We start from the raw sequence: 26,125 nt of genomic DNA on the forward strand, positions 1-26,125 counted from the left end.
AACTTCACCGCCCCCTTCTCTCTCTCTCTCTCCCTTCGTTTTCCTCTTCTTCATCACTCTTGTTTTGCGCGTGTGTGATATGTGATGTGATACACGGGCTGTAATCGTTCTAATGGCTCTCGTCGACCATGGACGATGATTTTGTTTCGGTTTTTCCATTCGCATCACGGGAATATCGCTCCAGCGTCGACGCAGTCCATGAGCACTAGAGGTTTTTCGCTTCCTTTGACTGCTGAAGGATATTTTTGCATGTCGAGAGACTGAAGAGACCCGGAGGACACGTTCAATGCCGTTGGAACATGTCATATGTTCCCTTTCAAGGTAAGAGGACTGATGGATTTCTGCTGCATCCCCCGTGTTCCTCCCTCAGCATCCTCCTGCGCTAGAGTACCACTGATGCTGCTGCTGCTGCTCTCAGTGATGCAGGTGGAGGACTGCTGATCATTTTATCACTCCAAGTCAGGCACTTTCTGTCTGCTCGTGAGGGAAAGAGACCCTTCTGCCCCCGTTAAGTACCTGTAAACCGTGCAGGGTCTCTAATGCAAGTCCAACCCACTGTATGGTGGCTCACTGGTTAGAGGAATTATCTCGAATTGTGTGTGACAGAGAGATGGCTCAGCTGCTCAGTACGAGAAATATCCTTTCAGTTGGATACTTTTTGTGTCTGTGCTCCGAGTTTTGGGAAGTAATTGACTGGGAGATGTCACTGCTTTGAAGGGAATGAGCTTAAAGCCATTGGTTCCGTTTGCAACGGTGCATCTGTGACTAATCCGCAATAGAAGGCGCATCAGTACTTCAACAGTCACTTAATCGTTTTTAAATAGTATATTGCTGTTTTATACACCTGAGTGAGGAGCACTGACTATCCATTCATAATTTTTTATTCATTTAATATTAATAGGCGCTTAAGTCGTTTTTGATTTTGATATTGTATGAGGAGAGAACTTAATATTTTTGAATAATGTCGGTTCAGCTCTTGAATATGAGCGCAGCAGGTTATGCTATTGCATAATGTTATTGAGGACAGCATAAATGGTCGCTTTGAACACTTATATATGATATATGACTAACTGGGTTAAGTAACTTGACCTCTATCCGTTCAAAGTCATTTTTAAAAAGTTTGAAAAGTGATTTTTAAGAATACATGTGCCTGATTTCCACCTAATTTGTTTAGCAAAGAAACTTTCTTGGTGCTTTTTTTTTCCTTTCCTCCTGATGTTTGTTCCATTTGGTAGAATAATTGTTTTGGAGTTGTTGGAACACTTTCAGCAATAGACCCTATGCCAAATTATTTTTTTGACAGGAATGAAAACTATAGGCTGTAACAGTACAGTACGTGCATTAAATGGTTTGGTTGTTTTTTGACAACATGCTGAGTGTTCAACTGATGAAACATATTAATAAAAAATAAATTAATAATAATAACGTCTGTGAAATTGTATGAAGGTTATGTGATTTAGGCCTCACACCTCCCTCACTGCCTTTTTCTGCAGTGTTAAATTCAATATGGCGTCTCAGACTAGCTATGTTAACAGTCTCATCATGTGAAAATAATACTATAATGCTGACTTCAATACTTTTGTTGTCTATTACTAATGTCCACAAATATTTTGAAGTGTGTCACTGCATTTTCACAGTATGGTCAATATGTTTTGCTGTAATCATGGACTCTGTTAAAGAGAGCTATTAGTGAAGAAGGAACACCAGTTTAGTCTCATGTAGCCAGAAACGGACTAAATATATCGTTTTGATGTGCTTTTAAGGTGGAGGTTTATCCAAAATAGATTATAACATACATATGTTAAAAAAGTGTATCAAATAATGGTGCTGAAGTCTATACATAGTCTAAAATGTGTATTGACTGGAATTAAAAGCTCTCTACATGTGCACTATTTCCAGGTGGACTGTTAAACAACCTTTTAGTCCATAAGCAATGGCGTTTTTGCTGGATTGAGGAAGTTCTTTCCAGTTATGTGTGTAATATGCATAAGGCATTGAGTAAACAGACTGTACGCGGGACTAGTCAAGTTCAACAAACTTTTATTTTTAGCATATGATATTGGGCAGAAACCTCATGAATAAAGACTGCAGATGTAGAGCTTACCATGCAATTTTCTCATTATTGACATTGATTTCTCCTTCAGGACTGTTTCAGCTACTTTGCATATTTACTAATATGACTGAGTAGAATTTGGGATTAGCATGTTGCTATGATAACTACGCAATACTCTAATAAGCACAACATTACACCACACACTAAAATATTGGATTAAATAGTCCATTCCAAATTAGATTCTGCATTGTTCTTCAGTATTGAATGAAGTAGTACAATGTAAGTATCAAGATGATGCCTTAAAATGCAGGATAGGTAGTTCACTATGTTTTGGAACAGAGCTTCTGACTCATTTTGGCTGCAGCAGTGCAGAATAAATCAAGTTCACTGTACTCTGGGGTTTTAATATTCACTCTAGGACCACATAAGAAGCCGGCAAGAATTAAGAAAATATAAAGTCAGCCTTATAGTAATTTAATTATGCTCAAATGTTTAGCCTTCAGGATGACTTGACAGGCTTCTGTTGAAATGATGGTTTCTCCATTTTGATTGGTTTTTAACTATTCATGTTGCCAGAGGGTTATTTAGGGCCAGAAAACTTAAAGGCAGAATAGAACCAATGATACTGCATTCGACAGTCATTTTCAGTGGTAAAATTTTTAATGAAGGGGTTTATAGTAAATGTATAAGGCTGTTCAAGTGTTTGATGTCAGTAAGTTTTTCTTTTCTTAATAATAGATAAGTTTTTTTATTTAATTCAGCAAGGATGCATTAAATTGATTAAAACAAATGAAACACTGTTCTTTTGAATTTTCTATGCATCAAAGAATCCTAAGAAATGTGTCATAGTTTCCACAAAAATATGAAGCAGAACTGTTTTCAGCATATATAATAATCAGAAATGTTTCTTGAGCAGCAAATCAGCATATTAGAATGATTTGTGGAGGACCATGTGACACTAAAGACTGGAGTAACGATGCTGAAAATTCAGCTTTGCATCACAGAAATAAATTACATTTAAAAACTTATACTTCTACTATATACTTAAATTAATTTGTAATAATATTTCACAATATTACTGTATTTTCATCAAATAAATGCAGCCTTGGTGACAATAAGAGACTTCTTTCAAAAACATTTAACATGACATGCCTAGAAACATTACGTGATGAATTAGTGGTATTTTAAGCTGTAAGAATCCTGCATTTAAAACGGTGAAAAGTGAAACTACTTTATCAATGCTCTGCACATTGTAATGAGAATAAATGCAGTGAACAAAACATAATTAGTGTTTTTTGCTAAGGCAAGCATCATTTTTATTGTTGCTCATACTGAGGGATAGGGATTTGAACAAACCTCTGCCCTTATTAAACTTCGATGAGTTACTCATCCTGTGGTCATGAGATTGTTGAGAAGAGGTGTGCTATTACTTTTGTGATGTGCGATCATGACGTGCAGTTTTTACCCAGAGTCTATAGACCATATTTAGGAAACTAGAATATCATAGAGGAGGTGCAACCATATAGTAATGTGCTAAAAACACCCAGAACATGTTAGCAACTGCATAGAAGTGACGTGGCAACCACCCACAACAGCCTGGCATTGTGGCTTTATCTTGGTAAGCACCACTCACATTTTGTTCAGAAAATGTAAATATCTAGTTGTTTGCATTATTTTAGTATAGTTAAGAGAGGAATGAAACTGATGCCTTTTATTCCTGTAAACTGCCTGTCAGCAGCGTTTCTCAATGAATCAGATTTCATTGCATTATGTTGTGTTAACCTGTTATCACACTTTCCCCTCTTTACCAGTGTTAAGGAAGCTATTTTGAAACTGTAAAGCAGAATGCCAAGCTACAAACCAGTTTAATACTGTCTAAACTGTAGTCAAACCACTCTTTTAAATAAAGTGGCTGCACTGTGTTTCTAACAATAAAGAAGGGAACAATATATTTTTAAATTCAAAAGAGTGTGATAATACTTTTATTCAGAATTTAAAATGTTCTAATTGCTGAATTTTATTTAATCGGCACAAAACATCTACATTTATAAATTAGGGCGACTGCATTAAATTAAACCAATTTTTACAATGTGCACTCTTAAAAATAAAGGTTCCAAGAGTGAGTTTTTTCAGGGTTGCAATAGAAGCAACATTTTGGGTTCCTCAAAAAACCTTACAGTGAACAGTTCTTAAAACAGACATTCTTTCCCTTTAGTTTGAAGAACATTTTTACATTCTAGAAACATTTTGTGTGTTTCATTAAGAGTGAAACTGCTAGGATTACAGAAATGAACACATAGTGACAAACAGTGTCATTTAATTAAATATTTCACTTCAAAAAAAGAAGATGCAGGAGTGTTTGATGCAGTCAATCTCTTAATTAGGCGAACCATCTTAAAGGAACAGTCCACTTTTTTTTGAAAATAGGCTCATTTTCCAACTCCCCTAGAGTTAAACAGTTGAGCTTTACTGTTTTTGAATCCATTTAGCTGATCTCTGGGTCTGACTGTAGTGCATTTAACTTAGCTTAGCATAGATCATTGAATCTGATTAGACCAGTAGCATCTTACTCAAAAATGACCAAAGAGTTTCTATATTTTTCCTGTTTAAAACTTGACTCTTCGGTAGTTACATCGTGTACTAATGAAAAGTTGCGATTTTCTAGGCCGATATGGCTAGGATTGGTTTATACTCTCATTCTGGCGGGTGCAGCAAGCGCAATGATATTACGCAGTGCCTGAAAATAATCCCAGCTTGGTAACTTCCAATAATCCTATTTTCAGGCGCTGCGTAATATCATTGCTCCTGCTGCACCCATGGTACAGCAGCAAAGTTCCTTGATTATTACGCCGGAATGAGAGTATAGTTCCTAGCCATATCAGCATAGAAAATAACATTTTTTAATTTTCTGTCGGTCTTAGTATGCAATGTAACTACAGAAGAGTCAAGTTTTAAATAGGAAAAATATAGAAACTCTTTGGTCATTTTTTAGCGAGATGCTAACCGTCTAATCAGATTCAATGATCTATGCTAAGCTAAGCTAAAAGTGCTACCGCCAGACCAAGAGATCGGCTGAATGGATTCAAAAACGGTAGAACTCATCTGTTTAATTCTAGGGGAGTTGGAAAATTAGCCTTTTTTTTTTTTTTTTTTTTTAGTGGAGTGTTCCTTTAAGCGAACTGACTCACTAAGAGGAATCAGATTTTCTAACGCTGCATATGACATACTTGTAAAAAATCTAGGTTGTTTATGGAAAAACTAGACTATTATGAAACCAGCCAAGCTACATTCTTAAAAATAAGGTTCCAAAAGGTTGTTTTCGCAATGTTACCATAGAAGATCCATTTGTGGTTCCCCAGAGAACTGTTCACTAGTGTCACGCTACTGAAAAATGTACGTAGTTAAGGCAGTAGCATCACTACTTTTAGTTCTTCACACACATAATGTAGGCCTGTTATATGAGTAATACTTTAAACTTTTTTCCATTAACTAGCCTGTGAGGGATTTGAACTTTTCCTCTGTGTCAAATTACATGCCGATGTAGCAGCTTATGAGATAATTGCATAGAAATTAACACAGAGTAATATGAAACCTACACAGTGGCACCTTACACAGAGGAGCTATTCGTGCAGTGTGAAGCCAGCGGATGTGAGTCCGTGCATTAGTTCGTACTCGAGATGGCCATCAGTGAGAGTTATATTTAAAGCTCTTATGCTGAGAGCATCGGCCAGCTGACACTGTTAAACTACAGCTGTGCCTCAGCAACTTTTAGTGAAGAAGAACAGACCATCCGGTCACAATTCTCCAGATACAACACATGATGGACAGATTTTAGCATTTAGTTTTTCAGATTCAAGTTTAGACTCTCACACTTTTTAGGATGTTTTCTCCTGCTTTCTGACAAGGCTTAAAACCGAAAACATACAACATGCAAGTACTGTATGTGATTGCAAATGCTTCTAGCTATGCTACTGTACATAATGCAGTACTGTAGTTGCAAAAATGTAAATTTAAACACAGTAAATTTATAAACACAGTGACAAACAGTATCATTTTATTAAAGATTTATAAAAGAGAAGATGCAAATAGAATGCAATGCAAATACAATGCAAATATAAAAAGTGTAATTGCAACTTTTTATCTCATAATTCTGACTTGTTTTCTTAAAATTCTGAGTTTATATCGCACAATTCAGACTTTCTTCCTCTCAGTTGTGAAATTTAAACTCAATTGTGAGGATTGTGAGCTTTAAACTCAAAAATAAAAGATATTGCAAAATTTTAATTCAGAAATGAAACATACTGTATAAACTCTGTAAACTGAGATATAAAAAGTCAGAATTGTTAAAAACATTTCATGTAAACTTGTGATTGCCTAAAAATTCAACTTGTGAGATATAAACCTTAAAAGCCAGAATTGTGAGATAAAACATTAATGTTGATTTTTTTTTTAAACTTGTAATTGTGGGGGGAAAAAGTCAGATTTGCAAGATATAAACTCACAATTCTATAGTTTATCTTACAAAAGTGCAAGATATAAACTTGAAAATGTATGAAATAAAGTCTGAATTGTGAGATATAAAGTTACAATTGTGAAGAAAAAAGTCTGAATTGTGAGATAAAAAGAAATTTTTTTATTTACTTTGTGGCAAAAATGAGCTTCCATAGATGAAGGAGTTATATTTGATCGATAATAATTTTTTAGGTGAACCATCCCAAACTACGGAGCCCCGCACATGACACAAGAAAAAATAAATAAATTGTGCGCACAATTTACTAATTTGTTGCCTCGATGTACTAAAACGTGCACACGATTACTATTTAGTTCCCTCGATTTTCTAAATTGTACGCACTATTTACTAATTTGTCCTCTCGATTTTATAAATCGTGTACACGAATTAGCAAATCGAGGGAATGAATTAGTAAATCAGCATACTTATGGAAAAACTCTTTCTGGAAAAGCTAGCTGAGCTAGTGTCATGCTAACATTTAGCCTTTCAGACAGAAGTTTGTTTAGACTTCAACACTTTTCACTTGCTTTCTGATGTGAATGCAAATGCTATTAGCTATGATATAATGCAAGTACTGTAATTACAAATATGTTAATTTTCCAGGAAAAGCTCATGCATCATTTGTTTGCATATGGTGCTTGGTTTATATCGAATTCAGTGACATTCAGGCATTTTAAGTGTGGCTTAAGTGTTTGAATACTTTGGGGGTTTTTTTTCCGAGCAGCAGATACTGTGTAAATCATTCATTTTTTGCAGTCTTAGCTCCAGTGATGAAGAGTATTAGCACACAGAGACAGATGACAGATGCAGTAGGTAGGTGGAGTGTGGCAGACTGCCTGTTTCAGGACTCCACGGCTCACGCTCTCGCTTACTGATGCAGTGATAAAGAATGAAGCTTACTGTAATTGACTGTAATCAACTCTACATACACACACAGCCAGGCCAGTACAGAGCCAATGGACACTGCCACAGAAACCCACCATACTGCTATTTCATTACAGCACTCATGGACTGCTTACAAAACCGTTTAAAGTGATTGAATTAATATATATGCATGCTATGATGCTGTTTGTAATGTTTTGATGAATAGGTAAAATAACACATTCATAGTTAGGACCTCTTTCAAAGAACATATATATATATATATATATATATATATGTGTGTGTGAGTGTGTGTGTGTGTGTGTGTGTGTGTGTGTGTGTATATATATATATACATATAATATATATTTAAATATATATATATACAATATATATATATACATATAATATATATGTATATATATATATATAAATATATATAATAAATTATTTATATTTATTATTTAAAATATTTGAATTAATATTATAAATTATTTATATTTATTATTTAAAATATTTGAATTAATATTATATATATATATATATATATTTAAAGACCTACCTTTACTGAAGAAAGAAATAGTAAGTCTTGATGTTATAAAGACAGTAAATTTAAATATGAAATAATTTGAATTCATGTTACATTTTGTACTAAAGGCTAAAGAAATATTATCTGTAAATATTTTCTGTCCTATTAGATATTAACCTAAAGAAAAACATTTTCATTTCCATTCAAATTTATTTGTTGACTGTTTGAAATAAGAAATAAAATAGTTATATAATAGTTATTTATTTGTGCAGCACTTAGAAATAAATAAGAAATATATTAAGAAATATTAAATAATTGGTATTTATGTTGTAATTGCACTAAATACAAAGAAAAATATTAAAATATGAAAGATATTTTCTGTAGTTTTATTAAATATTATTTATTATAATATATTATATTTAATTGTATTATAATTTATTTAGGTATCATTTGTGTTTGCAGCGATGTAACTAAAGTTTAATACTTTGTGTCAAAAGTTTGTTCAAATCCCTAACCCTCTAATCGATAATAATAAGGATGCTTTTAATCTTGAAGACTAAAATCCTGTGTGTTTTTATGAGATCTGAATAAATAAAGCTCATGGGAATTGTGCATTAATAATACAGGGCTACATTAGTGCAGTGATGGAGCGCTGTCTCCACAGAGCTGAATTTCTTTCATAAGAAGACTCACATGGCTCTAATTCATGTCAAATTTCCATATTTTCATCAAAACACTCAGGTGCATTGGGAGTGGAAAGATATTAGAAACATTCATTATCCTTTGAATATTATCTTTAGGAATTAATCAAATCTGTAGCCGTAAGGATTTTTTTTACGAACTCTATTTGAAATGACAGTTCAGTCAGACATGCTGCTTTTTGCAGAATTACTGAAATCAAGTGAATTCTATTCCTACAATATCCAAATAATTTATAGTGCATTGTTTATTTGCGTTTCAACCATAATTTAGTACGTTTGAGTTTGTTTGCATAAAACTGTTACTTTAAATAATGCATGCATAAGGTAGTGTTTAAAACGACTAATGTGATGCCTTTAAATGAGTTCTGGAAAGATAATAAGCATGCAAGATCCATCAGTAAAGCACTGGGGCTCTTTGCACAGTCTGTGCTATTGCATGTCTGCAACTGTGCATTTAAAAATGATTTGATACTGAGGTTTCTCTCCTCACGCTTTCATGTCAGATTTTCATTCATATTTTCAGCTCTTAGTTGTTTCTCCCATACACTCAGCCTGGAGAAGATTTACATAGATTCGTCCAGATATGCTTTTCCACAGATGTCATATTTTTGCTCATGGTGCTTGCAAAAAAAAAAAAAAAAAAGACTACCGTAAAGTTGTCTTAGAGCTACAGTATAGTTGAAGTCTTCTGGAGCCATACAATACCAGGCAAAGATTTCAGTCACTTTTCACTGACATTCAAATGTTTTCACATTAAAGCTGGTTTGAGATAACAACATCTGGCAGTGGTGCTTATGACTGTTTAGTGTGCTTCTCTCAAAAGCTCTGGGTTTGAGATTGAAGTGAGTTACAGTGGAGGTTATGTGTCTATTCCAGTAAGTGTAACTCAACATGGCAGTAACCCTTGAGGTTGTGCTTGTGCTCTTGCTTATCATGTAACATGATGACATCCCTCCCTCAAGTGGAAGCTGCGCTGTGTGAAGCTGCGTTCACAAACAACTTGAGTAGTCCAGGGATTTTCACACTTTTTGTATCCAAGGACTATCTAATGGTTGCCCTTAAAAAATATAAAAGTAGCTATGTATTTTAAGACCCATTTATACTATTTGAGAAAAATAGTATTAAGTATTATTTAAAAATATTATTATAAATAAAAAAAATGTTAATACTATCTATCTATCTATCTATCTATCTATCTATCTATCTATCTATCTATCTATCTATCTATCTATCTATATAAAATTATATTTTGTGTGTAATTAACTATATAAATTAGTAAATATACAAAAATATTTAATATATATATGATTTTTTAAAAACTATAAGCAGATTTGTTTTCATTTTTTATTATTATTATTACTGTATTATTATTATTATTACTGTATTATTATTATAGCATTTGTCTCAGACATTTTCTGTAAAGCCCCTTTTTTTGAAAATAGGCTCATTTTCCAACTCCCCTAGAGTTAAACAGTTGAGCTTTACCGTTTTTGAATCCATTTAGCTGATCTCTGGGTCTGACTGTAGTACATTTAACTTAGCTTAGCCCCTTTTTAAGGTTTTTTTTTGTATCCTTTTTGACCCTATTGTGTTTTTAAGACACCATGGCAAGTTATAAATAATTTAGTTTACTTTGCACATCCCTAAATGCACATATACAGTGGTAGTGTTGTGATCATTATAAGGTTATGGGTTCAAACCCGGTAATGTTTCTTTGCCCTTTCTTAAATACCTGCAAATCCATGTATGAGAAGCACGTTTCTTTGAGTTTTGTCTTTAATGTGGAGCTGCTGAAGTCTTTGTGGGATAAAGCTGGAAAGCAGTTCTTGAAGGTGAGCTTTAGAAATGAGTTTGAAGGAGTCTGTTGTGTGAATTTTAATATCAGCCTGTGTTCACTCCCCGCTGACAGCGCATTAGTCTCTTGTAGCTGTAAGCTGTCTTCTGCACGTCTCAGGGTTCATTTTCACGCTGGCTTATGGCCCTTTTGCAGGATGACCTACGTGTAGCCGGAGAGGATATCTGTGGATAAAAAAGAGGGTTTATTAGGGACAGTGTGTGTGTGGAGCATGTTATTGCATATAAGTAACATATACTTATATGCAATAAAATGCTCCATAAACACACATGCACTGTCCCTAATAAACCCTCTTTTTGTCTCTTTGCACTTGGTTTAACTGTGTTTCACACTCTCGGACCGCATTTTATACTCATAATCTGCTGTACTCGATGTTCTCGGTCTGTAGATCAGTGAGCATCCAGGCTTGTGCTGTATAGGCCACCTGCTCATCTCTGTCTGGGTCTGAAGGTGTGACCGGGACGGGCCGGCACACACTGACACACACATCGGGCAGGTAAACACACGCTGTGTTGCATGAAAAGTGGGCCAGCATGTGCCTGTGTCTCTGCTCTAGAGTGTCCTCACTGGACATCAACCGATTCTCTTTATTACAATGAAAAAAAAATGGTGTAGTATTTACTTTGAAATAATTTTCAGTCACAAATTGCTGGTAAGTTTCACAAATAATTATAAAGAAATGGCTAGTAAAACATTGGATTAAACATTCATTTTTAAAATAGAAAAACTGAAATATTATTTTCTTGTAAAGTGCTTTGAGCTTTAGCTTCAGAAATGCTTGGGGGAATGTAGCTTGTGTGGACGCTGTTTTTGTGAACTAAATTTTGATTTCAAAATCTGATTTCAAAATTTGATTCAGAAAACAGAGTCGCTAGCACCACGCTATTGAGAAATGTAACACTGGAGATATTTTAATTATTAGTTTAATAATAGATGGTAGTTTGATAGTAGATTAGTAAATATTACTTAAACTGAATTGAGCTAAATGACACTGTTGTCTTTTGTTGAGCTGTGTTATAGCTGAATCGAATTCATTCATAATTCATCGACACTAATCTTGAACTGAAATCAATCAACATTAAACTGACTCGAGCTGAATAATCACATTGTCTTGCCATAGCTGTTTTATAGCAGAATTTTGGATTTGCTACATTTTTGAAGTTTGCATAATTTTTTTCTGTTACACTTTCCTACTTAATATTGTGAAGCTGCTTTCTCTCTCTATTATATAAAGCGCTATAAAAATAAAAGTGACTTGACTTATTAGTAGTGCTGTTGTTATGTTAAAAGAGATTTTAGCCAGCATGTTTATGTAGCTCTTTAATTCTTTATATTTCCAGGCTATAAAAGATGATTTCTTAAAGTTAAGAATTCAGATATGAACTAAAATGAATGAATATATATATATATATATATATATATATATATATATATATATATATATATATATTAGTTTTTTTTTTATTCAGCAAGGATGCATTTGATTAAAAGTGACAGTAAAGACATTTATAATGTTACAAAGGACTGTTTTCAACATTGATAATGAAAGTAGTTCATTGTTGCATTATGAATTATTATTATTATTTTTTTATGTTTTGTAAAACCACACTGTAAATACTATTGTGTGTTGCTGGTGGTAAAATGGTAAAATTTCTCTTCGCAACACAAATTAAGATATTTTTGATTAGACAAAACTCTTGCAAAACCATCATAAAATCTTACTGACACCAAACTTTTGAATGATCATGTACATATTAATAACAGAGTTGAATTCCTATAGCATTTTAGCAGCGTTACAGGAGTGACTAGCAGGTTACTTTTTGCAGTTCTGCCTTCTGTTGCTTCTCAAAAGTTCTGTCCGTGTTGTGTTTGTCTGTGCTGTGATGTTAGCGCAGGTATGAATGTTAGCGACAGGCCTCAGGGTAATAATACAATGACACAGATCTCAGTCTATCTCTGGATTGAGGACGGATCACTATAATTACGCTTTATCTCTCAGGACCCAAATCACGACCCGTCTTCTCTTAGCGGAGCGACCCACACACATGAAGACATATAAAGGGATACACGAAGGAGCAACAAAACAAAAAACAAAAAAAAAAAAAGCACACACACTGCGCTGAAGCAACGAATGATGGCTGTGTCATGTGTTATGCACACGGATGGGAAATATTGTTGCCCCAGACTGTCAGTGATTTATTCAGCATGTGGAATATTCCAGTGAAAGGGAAATACGGTACAATGCAAATATGCAAACTTCACTGAGGCAGTGCTGCACCTCGTACTTGTTTTGACAGTTTCTTCGGTGATAAATGTAAAATAGATCCAGGAGGACAGGACGGCTATGTTCAGAATGGAACGTAAGCTTACTAAATATGCTGTATACTGCCAAATATATAAAAAATAGCCTGTGAAATATGGAACGATAAACGATTCAGATGTTTGTATGATGCATTGTTGTCACATGAAGCTTATCTTGTTGCATGTATAATTCAGTTGTCGTCTTGAAAATAAATATGATCATTTTTATCTACATTTCTAGAAAAAATACCTTAAAGGGATAGCTCACCCAAAAATTTAAATTCTTGATTTACACACCCTCATGTTATTTCAGATGTGTATCAATTTCATTCTTCTACTGAACACAAAAGAATAATAGAAAATAGAAACTGTTATTTTAAATTTTAATATTTCACAGTATTACAGTTTTTTATCAAATAAATACAGCCTTGTTGAGCAAACATTTAAAAAATGTACAGACCTCAATCTTTTGAACCATACAAAATTTGCTTACTGTGTGCAGACTACATACTGTACAGCAAAAATTATGAGTAGTATGCTATTTTTTTCCCTCAGATATGAGCAACATCATCCCCTTTCTTTTATGTTTTTTGTAGGATCTAATATTATTTGTCTCATTGTTTGTGAATGCTGTCTCACTTTAAATTTTTATGAGCATCCAAAAGAGCGAGAGAGAAAGAGAGAGAGAGAAAGAGATGGGGGAGGAGGCTGGAAGACAGATGGATTAAAGGTGGAGGGGGGCTGTGAGAGGAAGACACATGAAAGGAGGTTGCCAGTGAGTTTGTTGGAAAGTTGGATTTTTTTTGTCCTTTTTTAGCTGATATATGGCTGCATGACAATACTCATAACTGTCCATTTGCTTCATGCAACCACACTTATTAAATTGAGTTAATATAATAAATATTAAATGTGCATATATTTTTATGTTGCATTGGTTGATATGGCTATTTTGGGCTTATACTGACACTCAGCAGTATGAATGTACCATCACACATAAGCAAAAGTTGTAAGTTACCAAGAAACTTAAATTTTAAATTTTATTTATGATTATAGCACCTTTCACACATACAGTCTTTACTGGTAAATTACCGTCAAGAGATCATGTGTGAACAGGACCTTTTCGAAAAATAAATTTGTTCGGGCAATTTACCGGTATGAGAAGTTGTAGCATTACCAGTAAATTCCTGGTAATGTGCTCTTTGTGAATGCAGAACAAGATTATTGATATAAGCTTAAGGAATTCCCGTAAAGTACTTGTTTTGCGTACCAGCAAATCTGTCTGTGTCCGATGCTGTATGCCTTGCATAAACGATGACAAAAGAAAACGAGCATGGCTTGCAGCTCTCAAGTTAAAACGCTGTGTGTGAAATAATAAAATAATGTGTGCTCTTATCATTTTGTGTACAAAATCCCACAAACTTCACCCCGATTGGGAGTTGTATGTAGAATACAGTATGTGCGCTCATCTGTTTTCAGTGCAGCTAACCTCGTATTGATTCATGTCACTCATTAAACTATGGCAGGTGAGTTACTGCAAAAAAGACGGTCATTGCGACACTGTGAAATGATGAAACTCTGGTGCCATGTGCTTTTTAAAACCGTTTTCATAGGTTTAACATTACATTATTAGCTCGAAAAATGTGTAATTTGACTAGAAACACCAGAGACTGGAAATGTAAAGCATCATCAGGAAAAAGGTGGATAGTGGATAGTTTTTAGTAATGTAATATGATGTCTCTGGGCCAAAAGCAGCTACATGAATGTGAACGTTTGACGCAAAAATAAAAAAACATCAACAAACACAAAACATGGACTGCGTTTACCCCTCCATGTTTACAAACACAACACCGGGACATGCAGCCGTTTAGAGTTCATTTCTGGTTAATGATGTCACAGAATTTACTGGTATTTTGAAAGTGATGTGTGGATGGTGCTTTACCGGTAAAAAGACCTAACGTCATTGCCTGTGTGAACACTGCATTTTTAAATTTACCGATAAAGTCATTCCAGTAATTTAAAAATTTCCAAATTCATATTTGGATGTGGCTTACTACACTTTTTGAGTGTGAATTTGAATTGAATGGCCTCATGCAATAGGATGATGAATTAGAATTTGAATCTGAATGATATTATAGATTGTACTGAATTGTAACTCAGAAAGTCATCAAAAATTCAACCCAGCCACACATCAGGTCAATTTTATTAGTCACATTTTGCAAAATAATTATGTCATTAATTATGATGAGCAATTATGCCCTTATTATTCCTTAATTTGTAGAATTTATTTCTTGTTCAAGTGACATAATTCTAAAAATTAAGTAAAAAAAATAAACCTAAAAAAAAAATACTGAGTATATATATACACACACACACACACACACACACACACACACACACACACACACACACACACACACACACACACACACACACACACTTTACCCATTTTTATTTATTATTTTATTTTAATTCTGCTTCCTTAAATTTAATTTTGGGTTGCACTTCTGTATTGTGTGTGCCACTTTTCAATTCTCAATGGCCCTGATTTACGAGTAACTTTATTTGCTTGTTCTGCGGCAGTTTCCTTCAAAACTGAGCTCATAAAACCATCATTGCAACTAATTCATCCTTCAGTTTCCACATCGTGTCATTCACTCATCACATCTCTGTCATATACATACTATGAGATGTACATAGCGAACGGGAGAGCAAAAGACAGAAGAGAGAGAGAAAGAGAAACAGAGTATTTCATGGATGCTAGGTTGCTATGGGAACAAAAAATTGTCTCTGTTTTCCCAAAAAAGTGGCAACGTTCCCTTCGTTTCTCTCGAAACTCCTCGTTTTTCTCTCTCTTTCTCTCTTCGCTCTCTTTTCCATCTCTGTTTTTTCTCCCTCCTCTCCGTCTCTCGCTTTTTTCTCGCTCCCACACATTTTAGCACTCTTTCTCTCTGCCTCTCTCTCTCTTTTCGTCCAGTTCTATCCTTGTCTTCCATTCCTCTCTCTTTCCCCCTCTCTCTGATCATCTGTCTCTTTAAAACTCACTTATATTCTACTCTTTTCCTGGTTGTCATGGCAATAAGCTGGGGGTGTGTGGGTGAGAACGAGCGAGGGAACGAGAGAGAGAGAGAGAGAGAGAGAGAGAGAGAGAGAGAGAGAGAGAGAGGGAGCGAGAGAGAGAGAGAGAGAGAGAGAGTGGGTGTTTCGGAAGTGACATCTCATGGGCAGTAACCTTGTTTCCTGTATGTAGATTTGGGGGGCGGGAGCTGTAAAGTGCGGCTACAGTGACGCCGTGTGGAGGATGAGCAGGTAGATGTGAGCGAGCGCTGCTTCTGGAGCTTCCAGCTATCGATCAATACTGCATGAGTATGGCCTTTCTTTTCATAACTCCAGTGTGCAGTGGGAATTAGCAATGGAAAACTACGCTTTAATCTCTTTTAATATCTCTGTTGTTTCTCCTAGAGAGCAATGAGATTAGAAAACTGAGGCTTTTGCTTAAAATCGAATGTATTTTGAAATCAAAATGGCAGTTTTGTGGCTTTTAGTCTGTGTCTGTTAGTTACAGTATATGTTAGTGTAGTTCTAAAAGTTGACTGAATTTAATGGTAAGGTGTTTTTTTGGAATATCGTGTCTAAAATGTTTCTACCACTTGACAGCTATCACTGAAATAGATGTCTTGGTAAATCACACCTGCTTCTGTGTCAACCAAGGAGGTCTATAGTACCAGGAGAAAGATGTCTGTTAGCATTCCCATTCATCCCAATAGAAGTTTGCTTGATCGGCGCAAATTACATGAGATCTGCCATCTTTGCTAAAGACAACAATTGTAGTTTTTGAGCCAGTCATTTGAGCTGTGATGTAAAAAGCAGTATGAAAAAATGTCTGTCCGGCTTTTAAGAGTTAACTGAAATAACAGTATGGCTTATTGCAACGTACCAACCATCTTCCCTGAACTTGTATTGAGAAGCGCTCATTAACAGCTGTGTTCTCACCAAAATAAAAGCTCAATTGTTAAATGTTTGAAAATTAAGAAATTAAGACATTAAGTCATGCATATTAGTATAAAAAATTAGTAAAAATTAATAATAATAATAATGTTTTACCAAAATTATATTTCTTTTGTTTAATTTTTTTCTTTTTTTAATTTATAACAAAATACATTACTATTATTATTATTATTATTATTATTATTATTGTTATTATTTATAATTCATAATATTTACTAATTCATTATTATTGCTGATATTATTTTATGGTGACATTGTTATAAAATCACATTATTCATAATCTTTTTCAGCCCTACAAACAAACATTATTATTTTTATTATTATAATTATTGTGATATTGATGCAAACTCACCACATTTTGGCTATATTGTTCAGCCATACAAACAAGCACAGCAAACCTAGATCCATTTTTAATCACATTTTAAATAAAAAATTTGATCAGACAAATCTGAATTAGACTTTTTCTCCAAATCATGCAGCCCTAGACACTTCTAAATCATCTAACTGTAAAATTCATAAAAAAAATTTTTATTATTATTTTGCATGCAAAACATTTAAATTGTTAGAGTACACAACTACAGTACTTTTAAATTTCCCTCAATGGAGAGAGATGCTTTTAGTCTTCAGGATGGTGTAGTTATGGCATCTACCAGAAGGGGCTAACTGACCCGTGGTAACCAGCTAAACCTTGACCTCTCGGTGAGAACCTTGGACTCATGGATTCTGAAAGCTAGCCAATCAGCAACAATCTCAACCTTTTGCATGTTCATGTTTGCTGGCATCTGTATGGCGGTGATATCTTTGGATGGTGGACTTTTGGAGTTGCTTACAGCACTTTTTTTCAGTGTTTACTCAGATTTTCTGTCAGAGATCTCAATATGAATCATATATGAAATATTGCCTATGTGTATCCATTTTTTATATCTCTAAATGAGTTTCAGGAGAAACATTTGAGACAAAACTGATATGTTCATCACCAGAGCTATATAAGAGCATCCTTTGAGCAATAACATTTGGTTCCTGCTACTGCTGGATGACACATTCCTGCCTTTTAAAGTCCATTATGATGTAAGGTCACATGTCCATCATGGTGCATGAACGCAGAAATGCTTTTGTGCATGCATCAAAGCATGGCCTTTCAGCTTACTGTATAACAGACTGTTGACATCTGCTAATGCAACACAGATATAATTATGAAACTTGCATTTACTCTCTTTTCTGTGCACTACCTGCCTGAGGCATCTGGAGATACTGTGTGATTTATTTTTAGCACTGTTTGGAGCGCGGCGATGTGAATAATCAGTGCTTCTCCTGTTGGGCTGCGTAATGACAATGTGAGACTGACCCATCCGTGGCCTGATCCTCATGATCAGCACCCACAGCACATGAAAGAATAGTAACACCCTCTCAGAAGTGTGCTAGCCAATGACACCCAGCGTTTGTGATGGAGAACATAAAGAAGTGCCTGCAGCGTTTGTGTCTGTGATGTCAGAGGGTGCTTAGGATCCTAACTGGATGCATTTGAAGAACAGCTTTTAATTTAACAAAGCAAATGTTACAGACACAATTACTGTATTCTAGAAATACTTAAATTTTCACAATCCAAAGCCTCCTTCCATGTTCATTCAGAACTTTTATTTCAACTATGCTACAAAACGGGACGTTCAGAAATCATTAACCATGTGCACATTCAAAGGAATAGTTCAACCAAAAATTTAAATTAGCTTAATATTTACTCCAAGATGTACATGAGCTTTTTTTGTTCACTGGAAGAAATTTAGAGAAATTTAGCATTACATCACTTGCTCACCAGTGGATCCTCTGCAGTGAATGGGTGCCGTCAGAATGAGAGTCTAAACAGCTGATAAAAACACCACAATAATCCACAGTCCATCAATTAACATCCATAATATTGCTTTATACAGTGAAAAAATTATCTCGTCTGAATCAGGAGAGATATATGCACAGATCTGGTACCATTTACAAGCAAAAACAATTTAGTGCATTCTAAACAAATATGTCAATAGATTCTGATGTGAGTGGACAACATGAGAGGAGACGTTATTATGTATTATGGACTGTTTTGGAACCAGAAGCATAGTTAAAATGTCTTAATGATGGATTTGTTTATTACAAACACACAGTTTTTGGATCACAAGATGTTAATTGATGGACTGGAGTGGTGTGGATTACTTGTGGACTATTGTGTTTGGACTCTCATTCTGACGGCACCCATTCACTGCAGAAGATCCATTTGTGTGCCAGTGATGTAATGATAACTGATTCATTAATTTTATTTTATGTCACTCCTAGTCCTCATTGTTCAATCCATATTTAGTGTCTCAGGCTGTTCTGACAGACGAATGTAAATGATACAGTGGTAAACAAAAGATAAAACAGTAGTATGTAAGGGCAGTAGGTTGTTTGTTCTCTTTAGCTGTTATGCTTTGGATAAACACTAACATATCATACCTTGTGTTAAGTTGGCATAAAGTCACTCCACATATTCCCTGCAGCTAAATCATTCATATTCTATCACTGTGAAGTTTTTAGCTGTTGTCATGAGCAGTTTCTTACTTGGCGGAGTGTGCTGTTGAACAGGGCAGCGCTGGGCAGCTCCTCCAGCTCTCCAGGACTTCTTGTCAGGACGGAGCTGGATGTGACAGGCTATTTCCATGGCGGAAAGATTTCAGCTGGCTTACTGTCAAGTGGGGATCCCAGCGCGCTGTAGTGAGCGTGTTGCATGGCCCAGTGGTGGGGATACAGCTCAAAGCAGCGGCGCAGTACTGTGTATACTTTGTGGCCTGCTGTCATGTTCAAGAAACAGTTCACCTTAAAATGGAAATTCTGTCATTATACTTAGTCTCATATGTTGAATCAAACGGACTACTTTTGTGTTTTTTCTTCTATGGTGCTTATTGGCTTATTGGGTCACTAAGGCTGTATTTATTTGAACAAAAATACAGTAAAAACAGTATTATTGTGAAATATTAAAATCACAGTTTTCTGTGTTAAAATATTTTTAAGTCTAATTTATTTCTGTGACAGCAAAGCTGAATTTTCAGTCTTCGGTGTCACATGATCTTTCAGAAATCATCTAATTATAATGTGCTGAAAATAGTGCTGCTTAATATTTTTGTGGATCCATGATTTATTTTTAAGATTCTGTGATGAATAAAATGTTCAAGAACAGCATATATTTGAAATGGGTATTTTTGTAACATCTTGCTAAATAAAATCATTTATTTCTTTAAAAAATAAAAATAAATACTGCCTTGGATAAACACTAAACAGGGTAATTATTGTTGACTAAATGAAAAATTTAAATTAAAACCATAAAATACATTTTCATTTCTTGAAATAAAAAAGTTTTTTATTTTTTTATTTTTTTTTACTAGCTGACATGGTACCATTTTTATTTTTTTCATTTAGTTTACCTTGTACTGAAATAACTAAAATGGAATATACTGTATACTATGTATAGATATACAGATAGATAGATAGATAGATAGATAGATAGATAGACAGACAGACAGACAGACACACACACACACACACACACACACGCATGCACGCACACACGCACGCATGCACGCATACACACACACACACACACACACACACAGACACACACACACAAACTACTACAAATGACAAAAACATCCTACAACAAAATAATTAAACTTTATCTAAAATTAAAATGAGAAATAAAAAATAAAATCTCACATACGAGGATAATTAAAGTTTAGGCTATTAGCTTACTCCTCATTGAAAATGTTTTTAAAATGTTTTTATTTTTTTAAACAGGTCTATTAATTTATAAAATGAATTATAGGCCTATAATTAAAATGATTAACACTGCAGTCATCAATGAAAATTAAAAGCAGCTTTATTTCGTGCACCGAAAAACAACCTGTTTAACTCGAAATGCGTTTCTTCTCGTTTTTCACTATTCGGGCCACAAGAGAAATCTTAAGTGAATAATTTAAGACAGTTATATACCGTTATCAGCATATATTGAAGTAGTTTCGTCTCTCGTTGTAATGCAGCATTTGAAAGCTTTTTTACTTTGACTTTCTCTAAAGTGAATTGACTGACGCTCTCCAGAATAAGAGTGAACATAACTCTTGCGCACAGTTTGCGGGTTGCTTGCTTGTGTTGCATGACCCCTCCCCCATAATATCATTTGTTATAGGCCATATATAGGCACTTCTTTTATTAGGTTTTTAATATTTATTTTTAAATGTTAATGAAAGTGACCCCCCCCCCCCAAAAAAAAGGAACATCATTAGGAAATCTTGCTTGTGCAGGGGCTAAGCAAGTTTCTAGCACCGCCACTGCTTGTGCACAACTTTATTTGTAAGGAACTCATGTTTTTCCAATAGCTCCAAAAAATGGAAAGCAGAAAAAAGAAGAGTGCACTTGTCTCTGCATAAATTCTAGCAAACATACGGCTGCATAAGTCCAGTGTTCTGTTTTGTGAGTGCCTTCCACTGTTGTTCTCGAGTACTTGGAGGAAATCTGACGAATGTGTGTGTTAGTCTGGACAGAAGCATCCTGTGCCGGTCCAGCATCCCTCTGATGCTGCCACCATCTGTCAAGGCTGTTTCTGATTGGCTGGAGGTTCAGAGGGTAGGAGCTCATGGAACGAGAGGACAGAATATCGACTCTGAGCTGTAGTTTTTGGAGTGCAAGAGTGGGAGGCACGTCCAGTTTGAGTTTTATAGAAGAACAGGCATGAAGTACAAAAGTCAAAGGCCACAGTAATCGTTTTATTGCTATCGCCTTGGCTGACAGGGCCAGAGCCAGTGTGACAGCTTTACAGCTCGATGAAACCACAGTGCCATCAATATCAAAGTCTGCACATGAGTTATACGTTTACAGTCTTGAGGGAAAAGACTTGGGTACATATTGTGTCTGTGGTGTTTTTTTTTTTTGTTTTTTTGACTGTTTTTGGCTGGTAGTCTATGACAGCCCATAGAACCAGATGATAAAACCAACTGATTTTACCCAGATATTAATGTTGGCCTACTTACAGGCCTTTTACTGACTGATATTGCATTTAAAAAAGGTAATGGGTTGATATTATGAGCATTTGTAAAGAGCAATTTTTACCGTAAATTAAAAACAAAAAAGATTTCATATAAATTTTTTTGTAAATATTTTAATGTTTATTCAGTCAGGATGCATTAAATTCATCAAAAATATCGGGAAAGATATTAAAATGTTTCTTCTTCAAATAAATTCTGTTCTTTTGAGCTTTCTGTTTATCAAAGAATCCTGAAAAAAATATGTTCTACAAATATTTTAAGATAGAAAACAATTTTAAATTGTAATACTATTTAGCAATATTACAATTTATAGCTTTGCTCACCTAGTGGTTAGAAAAACACTCCCTAAAGTCAATCGATGTTCATACAATATTCATCTTTCTTAGTTCAGCCATATTACCTGTCCAGCAATTAAAATTTAGATTTTCAGTCATCCTACAGCTTCTTTTTTGTTTTGTTTTCATAAATGCTGTTCAAAATATAAAATTGGACTGAATGACACTGATTAAAAATTTATTTATTTTTGAACAGTATTCATCTTGATTAATAAACATGAGTTTATTTTACCTCCCCCAGTTTCCTGATTTATAGTATTTATGAAATATTAACACACTTGCTACATTATTAAAATTGGTAAAACTTTATCAAGCAAATGTGAAAACAGTAAAATGTTAATTACAATAATTCCAAATTGCATAACTGTTTTTTATATTATTATTACTATTATTATTATTATTATTATTATTATTATTATTATTATTATTATTTTGCATTGCAGAGAGCATTTGTGAAAAGGTTGCCAGGTTGAGAGAATGAATTAAAACACTGGGCAGAATGATTTGGGTGTTTAGACATCTGATAACCCAATGCATGAGAGCTAGCTACAGTAGCTAGCCAACTAACTAACTGACTAACTAACTAACCAACAGGCCAATATCAGAAGTTGTGATGACGATTAAAGCGCAATTTAAATTGTATTTGAAACTTCAATCCATATTCCTGTAGTGCATCAATTAATTTTTCTGTTAAAATGCCAGCCAGGAAGTTATGTTGTTATCATAATGTAGCAAAGCTTTTGCTTAATCAGTTTAAACTTACATTTATCCATTATGGAAAACAGTTTTGTTCAATCAGACTTTTGAGTAATAGATTCTTTAAACTTTGAGGATGAATGTTTGGTAACAGTGCCACATACTGGTCAAATGTTGTAAGTTCAGGTTAAATCTGATTATAGACTTTGAACTAGTTGGAATAAAAGCGTAGTTTTGTCTTGCATTTTTATTACTGACATGCAGTCCCTTACCCTTTCTCCTCTCCCCCTCTGTCCCAGATGCGAGGTATGCTGCCCCCCCCTCCTACCGACACCAGCCCTCCTTCGCTGCTGCTCCCTCCTACGAGCAACCCGACTGGAATCCTCGTCTGTGTGTGATCAGTGGAAATCAGCTCTACATGTTGGACCAAGAGGAGGTACTGGTAGCCCAATAACATTTAATCAGTTCCAACTTCCTTTTCAACGTGTTCCTTTCTACAGTTTGTGTGCTGGGTGCTCATTTACTGCCGATTTACACAGGGAAATTTATTTGAGAAATTCCACAGCTCAAAACATATTTTACGTCTCTGTATTCTTTAGTTGATTCGCATGTATAGTCTGGGAGTGATATCAGTTTTGCAACTCAAAAGTATCAAGTATTATATTGGTATGCATATGGGCATTATTAGCAGTTTGTTAATTATCTGTAATTTGATTAGACTGATGGATAATATCAGGTTTTATTTTACTTTTTCATTTCAGACTGTTAATTTTTATACCGTACATTATAATGTTTAATTGATGTCTAATTTCACACAAACCCTGTAAAAAAAAAAATGTTATGGTGTATCTAGCTTAATATACCTAACAACAATTTATAGAACAATATACCTGATTTTAAAAAAAATAATAATTTATGAATGCATTTTTAGTAATAACAATTATTAATATGTATTATTAAAATGTGTTTATATATATATATATATATATATATATATATATATATATATATATATATATATATATATATATATATATATATATATATATATACACATATACACATAAATAATAAATAATTTATTAATCAGTTATATATTGTAGTTAAAATATACATATATTAAACAACATATAGAACAACGGCAACAAACTCCAGTATTATATATTTGAATTTACATAGAAATTAATTATTTTTGTTGTAAAATACCTGATAAATTGTATTATTATTATTAATGTTTTTATTATTATTATTATTATTAGAATAATATTAATCATTGCATGATTTTTTTAAATGTTTTGTTTAAAATGATTTTGAGTAGTTCTGTTTAACTGCAGCAATTGTTTTTAGATTGGGCAGTGAAAATGAATTACTTTAAAACTTTATCTCTACAGTAGCACATTTAACAGAAGTCAATTAATTCATCCATTCATATTTCCCCCTTATCTTACCAAGGGCACAAAGTGAGCCAGGACTGGTGCTCCCTCAAAAAAATAGGTTCATGATGTCCCTGAATCCTGATCATATCCTGCTGCCCATATTCATCCAAAATAATTTAGCATTCTAATAATTTAGAGTCTAGTCTGACTGTACCTACAGCCTGCAGTGCTGTGTTTTAATGGACATACTGGCTGACCTGTAAAGCAGGTAGTTATTTGGATCAGGTCTCTAGTGCTGCAAGACGTTGAGAGGCTCATTAATCAGACGCTCCGTCCTGTCTAATTGCACCCGTTTTGTTGCATGTTCTGATAAGGCCACACTTTGAATAGATGTGAATCAGGCTTGACGGACTAATGGCTGTCACCTCTGTGAAGATGAGCACCATGAAATATTCATGGTTGTCACTCATCTGCTGCAGGGGACAGTTGCAGCCCTGTTTGTGTGTGTGAGGGTCTTCATTCAGGTCCTGTAGTGAATGACAAGCATCTCCTCCATGCAGACATTTGCACTTTGAGAGTCCACAGGAGGACATGTTTTTCTCTGATTGTCTTCATGAGGTGCTGATGGCCAGTAAATTCATTCCCAATCAGTTTATGCTGCCCTCACTTAAAAGCAAAATTAAAGTACCATAAATTAATAACTGCATCAGTGTATTATATACAAATTGGATGTTTTATGTAGTGTATTTTTTTATTTTTAACATTTTTATATTATTGTAGTATTTAATAATCTTTCGATCTTTAGGTTTTTTTATGCTTTCAATTTAATTTGTGTTATATGCTTTGTCATTTTTAGTACTTTTTTTATTTAGTGTTTTAGTTTTAGTAATTTTAGTTAGTTAAAACATTTCCAATTTTCATTTAATATTTGTATGTTTGTGTTTCACCTAATATTTACATTTTATTTTATTGCTGTCAGTAAACAAAGATGATTTTTAATAGTTTTGATTTCAGTTAACAGTTATCCATTATGTTTGTTACATAAAATGTTTGTGACTTTCTTTAAAAATAAATAATAATATAATAATAATAAAATAATAAGTAATAAATAATAAAACAATAACAAGTAATAAAAGCAGTATATCAAAATAAATCAAATTATATATTTTTATATTTGTTTTCTTTTAAATTTTAGTTTAAGTTTTCATAATTTTGATATGTGCTTTTTTATTCGTTTTTGAAGTGTTTCACCTAATATTTAAAGTTTATCTTATTTCCGATAACAACACTCATGAATTATAAATTAATAATAATAACATTAATACATGTAATATAAAAATAAATGATGTAATGTGTGTATTTTATTAAAAACATTACTTTTTATAATATTTAACACCCATCAATGTACCACCTTTACGAAAAAAAATCAGAAAGAAAGTCCTAATTCATGTGAAATTTTTTTTGCCATTATTTATAACCTAGCAACCTGTATAGAAACATTTTAAATATTTATATATATACACACACACACACACACACACACACACACACACACATATATATATATATATATATATATATATATGTGTGTGTGTGTGTTTGTATATATATATATATATATATTATAATATATATATATATATATGTGTGTGTGTTTGTCTAATTTACAGCTGATTTGAGTCGTCACAGAAAATAACATACAAAGAGAATCATATTCAGGTAGATTACAGTAACATGGGCGATTTAAGAAAATATAAATAGTGACTTGTTGCTATGTTCAGAAACAGCCTTTAGAGGGAGTGAGGGGGTGAGGAGTGATTTGCTGACATGTCATTAGATGTTAATTAATGTG

The 26,125-nt window shown here is 33.9% G+C and overlaps 1 protein-coding gene across 1 annotated transcript in view; it reads left to right on the top strand.

Moving 5' to 3' along the window:
- Positions 1-26,125, top strand: part of syngap1b (synaptic Ras GTPase activating protein 1b) — a 110,289-nt gene continuing 84,164 nt past the window's right edge. The window contains 2 exon segments of the mRNA XM_042773145.1: positions 1-321; positions 23,197-23,333. Coding sequence (XP_042629079.1) covers positions 300-321; positions 23,197-23,333 — 159 coding nt within the window. The 5' untranslated portion in view covers positions 1-299.

Source organism: Cyprinus carpio, chromosome A16, assembly GCF_018340385.1.
Source record: "Cyprinus carpio isolate SPL01 chromosome A16, ASM1834038v1, whole genome shotgun sequence".
NCBI lineage: Eukaryota > Metazoa > Chordata > Actinopteri > Cypriniformes > Cyprinidae > Cyprinus > Cyprinus carpio.